Source organism: Carcharhinus amblyrhynchos, unplaced genomic scaffold (assembly GCF_965287045.1).
Source record: "Carcharhinus amblyrhynchos unplaced genomic scaffold, sCarAmb.v2.hapA chromosome_1350, whole genome shotgun sequence".
NCBI lineage: Eukaryota > Metazoa > Chordata > Chondrichthyes > Carcharhiniformes > Carcharhinidae > Carcharhinus > Carcharhinus amblyrhynchos.
Window position 1 is genome coordinate 8,071 of NW_027651090.1, and position 4,430 is coordinate 12,500.

The 4,430-nt window shown below is 59.5% G+C and overlaps 1 protein-coding gene across 1 annotated transcript in view; it reads left to right on the forward strand.

Annotated features, from left to right (window-relative positions):
* Nucleotides 1-254: 254 nt before the first annotated feature.
* Nucleotides 255-4,430, forward strand: part of LOC145340730 (integrin alpha-X-like) — a gene marked incomplete at its 3' end in the record, with an annotated part of 16,255 nt that continues 12,079 nt past the window's right edge. The window contains exons 1-2 of the mRNA XM_080185190.1: nt 255-371; nt 3,150-3,298. Coding sequence (XP_080041316.1) covers nt 255-371; nt 3,150-3,298 — 266 coding nt within the window. The remainder of the gene's footprint in view (nt 372-3,149; nt 3,299-4,430) is intronic.

Consider the following 4,430-nt stretch of genomic DNA (forward strand, 5'->3'; position numbering starts at 1 on the left):
CACAGCGGGTTAGCACTGCTGTCTCACAGGGACCCGGGTTCCATTCCCCACAGCACAGCGGGTTAGCGCTGCTGTCTCACAGGGACCCGGGTTCCATTCCCCACAGCACAGCGGGTTAGCACTGCTGTCTCACAGGGACCCGGGACAGGGACTTGTCGCTGATTTTGGGAGGTGCTGGGCGGGCTGTGGACTGTGGGACGCCCTTCATAACCTGTCCCCCCCCGTTCCCCTCCCCCGCAGATTGCCCTGACGTAATGCTGGATGTGGTATTCCTGTTTGACGGTTCGAACAGTCTCTCAAAGCGCGACCTGCAGAAGAATAAACAGTTTATGACCAACATGATTAACAGCTCCGACCAAAAGACCATGAACGTAAGATGCCCGGGGGGGGTGGAGTGGGTGTGGGGGATAGCCAGAGAGCAGTGGGATTAGTTTGGGGATTGATACAGGGCTATGGGGAGAGAGCGGGGCAGTGGGATTAGTTTGGGGATTGATACAGGGCTATGGGGAGAGAGCGGGGCAGTGGGATTAGTTTGGGGATTGATACAGGGCTATGGGGAGAGAGCGGGGCAGTGGGATTAGTTTGGGGATTGATACAGGGCTATGGGGAGAGAGCGGGGGCAGTGGGATTAGTTTGGGGATTGATACAGGGCTATGGGGAGGGAGCGGGGCAGTGGGATTAGTTTGGGGATTGATACAGGGCTATGGGGAGAGAGCGGGGACAGTGGGATTAGTTTGGGGATTGATACAGGGCTATGGGGAGAGAGCGGGGGCAGTGGGATTAGTTTGGGGATTGATACAGGGCTATGGGGAGAGAGTGGGGCAGTGGGATTAGTTTGGGGATTGAGCTATGGGGAGAGAGCGGGGGCAGTGGGATTAGTTTGGGGATTGATACAGGGCTATGGGGAGAGAGTGGGGGCAGTGGGATTAGTTTGGGGATTGATACAGGGCTATGGGGAGAGAGCGGGGGACAGTGGGATTAGTTTGGGGATTGATACAGGGCTATGGGGAGAGAGCGGGGGCAGTGGGATTAGTTTGGGGATTGATACAGGGCTATGGGGAGAGAGCGGGGCAGTGGGATTAGTTTGGGGATTGATACAGGGCTATGGGGAGAGAGCGGGGCAGTGGGATTAGTTTGGGGATTAATACAGGGCTATGGGGAGAGAGTGGGGGCAGTGGGATTAGTTTGGGGATTGAGCTATGGGGAGAGAGCGGGGGCAGTGGGATTAGTTTGGGGATTGATACAGGGCTATGGGGAGAGAGCGGGGCAGTGGGATTAGTTTGGGGATTAATACAGGGCTATGGGGAGAGAGCGGGGGCAGTGGGATTAGTTTGGGGATTGAGCTATGGGGAGAGAGCGGGACAGTGGGATTAGTTTGGGGATTGATACAGGGCTATGGGGAGAGAGCGGGGCAGTGGGATTAGTTTGGGGATTGAGCTATGGGGAGAGAGCGGGGCAGTGGGATTAGTTTGGGGATTGAGCTATGGGGAGAGAGCGGGGCAGTGGGATTAGTTTGGGGATTGATACAGGGCTATGGGGAGAGAGCGGGGGGCAGTGGGATTAGTTTGGGGATTGAGCTATGGGGAGAGAGCGGGGCAGTGGGATTAGTTTGGGGATTGAGCTATGGGGAGAGAGCGGGGGCAGTGGGATTAGTTTGGGGATTGAGCTATGGGGAGAGAGCGGGGCAGTGGGATTAGTTTGGGGATTGATACAGGGCTATGGGGAGAGAGCGGGGCAGTGGGATTAGTTTGGGGATTGAGCTATGGGGAGAGAGCGGGACAGTGGGATTAGTTTGGGGATTGAGCTATGGGGAGAGAGCGGGGGCAGTGGGATTAGTTTGGGGATTGAGCTATGGGGAGAGAGCGGGACAGTGGGATTAGTTTGGGGATTGATACAGGGCTATGGGGAGAGAGCGGGGCAGTGGGATTAGTTTGGGGATTGAGCTATGGGGAGAGAGCGGGGCAGTGGGATTAGTTTGGGGATTGAGCTATGGGGAGAGAGCGGGGCAGTGGGATTAGTTTGGGGATTGATACAGGGCTATGGGGAGAGAGCGGGGGGCAGTGGGATTAGTTTGGGGATTGAGCTATGGGGAGAGAGCGGGGCAGTGGGATTAGTTTGGGGATTGAGCTATGGGGAGAGAGCGGGGCAGTGGGATTAGTTTGGGGATTGATACAGGGCTATGGGGAGAGAGCGGGGGACAGTGGGATTAGTTTGGGGATTGATACAGGGCTATGGGGAGAGAGCGGGGCAGTGGGATTAGTTTGGGGATTGAGCTATGGGGAGAGAGCGGGGCAGTGGGATTAGTTTGGGGATTGAGCTATGGGGAGAGAGCGGGGCAGTGGGATTAGTTTGGGGATTGATACAGGGCTATGGGGAGAGAGCGGGGGACAGTGGGATTAGTTTGGGGATTGATACAGGGCTATGGGGAGAGAGCGGGGGCAGTGGGATTAGTTTGGGGATTGAGCTATGGGGAGAGAGCGGGGGGCAGTGGGATTAGTTTGGGGATTGATACAGGGCTATGGGGAGAGAGCGGGGGCAGTGGGATTAGTTTGGGGATTGAGCTATGGGGAGAGAGCGGGGCAGTGGGATTAGTTTGGGGATTGAGCTATGGGGAGAGAGCGGGGCAGTGGGATTAGTTTGGGGATTGAGCTATGGGGAGAGAGCGGGGCAGTGGGATTAGTTTGGGGATTGAGCTATGGGGAGGGAGCGGGGCAGTGGGATTAGTTTGGGGATCGATACAGGGCTATGGGGAGGGAGCGGGGGCAGTGGGATTAGTTTGGGGATTGATACAGGGCTATGGGGAGAGAGCGGGGCAGTGGGATTAGTTTGGGGATTGATACAGGGCTATGGGGAGAGAGCGGGGCAGTGGGATTAGTTTGGGGATTGAGCTATGGGGAGAGAGCGGGGCAGTGGGATTAGTTTGGGGATTGAGCTATGGGGAGAGAGCGGGGCAGTGGGATTAGTTTGGGGATTGATACAGGGCTATGGGGAGAGAGCGGGGGGCAGTGGGATTAGTTTGGGGATTGATACAGGGCTATGGGGAGAGAGCGGGGGGCAGTGGGATTAGTTTGGGGATTGATACAGGGCTATGGGAGGGAGTTGTATTGAGGGAACTGGTCCATTCTCACTGCGATATCTCTCCCTCTCAGTTTGCCATTGTCCAATACTCGGCTTCCCCAAGGATCGAGTTGAGTTTCCGGAACATTTCGGACCCTCGGATAAACCTGACGGCGGCCATTGGGAAGATTGGACTGATGGAGAGTGTGACCATGACTGCTGACGCTATCAGTTTTGTGACGTGAGTGTGTGTGTGTGAGAGAGAGAGAGCGAGCCCCCACTCTCCGAGCGAGCCCCTGTTCTCCGAGCGAGCCCCCACTCTCCGAGCGAGCCCCCACTCTCCGAGCAAGCCCCCACTCTCCGAGCGAGCCCCCACACTGAGAGCGAGCCCCCACTCTCCGAGCGAGCCCCCGTTCTCCGAGCGAGCCCCCACTCTCCGAGCGAGCCCCCACTCTCCGAGCGAGCCCCCGTTCTCCGAGCGAGCCCCCGTTCTCCGAGCGAGCCCCCGTTCTCCGAGCGAGCCCCCACTCTCCGAGCGAGCCCCCGTTCTCCGAGCGAGCCCCCACTCTCCGAGCGAGCCCCCGTTCTCCGAGCGAGCCCCCACTCTCCGAGCGAGCCCCCACTCTCCGAGCGAGCCCCCACTCTCCGAGCGAGCCCCCACTCTCCGAGCGAGCCCCCACTCTCCGAGCGAGCCCCCGTTCTCCGAGCGAGCCCCCGTTCTCCGAGCGAGCCCCCACTCTCCGAGCGAGCCCCCACTCTCCGAGCGAGCCCCCGTTCTCCGAGCGAGCCCCCGTTCTCCGAGCGAGCCCCCACTCTCCGAGCGAGCCCCCACTCTCCGAGCGAGCCCCCACTCTCCGAGCGAGCCCCCGTTCTCCGAGCGAGCCCCCACTCTCCGAGCGAGCCCCCACTCTCCGAGCGAGCCCCCACTCTCCGAGCGAGCCCCCACTCTCCGAGCGAGCCCCCGTTCTCCGAGCGAGCCCCCGTTCTCCGAGCGAGCCCCCGTTCTCCGAGCGAGCCCCCGTTCTCCGAGCGAGCCCCCGTTCTCCGAGCGAGCCCCCACTCTCCGAGCGAGCCCCCGTTCTCCGAGCGAGCCCCCGTTCTCCGAGCGAGCCCCCACTCTCCGAGCGAGCCCCCACTCTCCGAGCGAGCCCCCACTCTCCGAGTGTGCTCCCAGACAGGGCTGTGTCCAGGGGAATGAGGTCTAAGGTTCTATAAAGCTGCAACGTGACTTGCCAATTTTTAAACTCAGTGCCCCAGCCGATGAAGGCAAGCATGCCGTATGCCTTCTTGACTCCCTTCTCCACCTGCGTTGCCACTTTCAGTGACCTGTGTACCTGTACGCCCAGATCCCTCTGCCTATCAATACTCTGTGT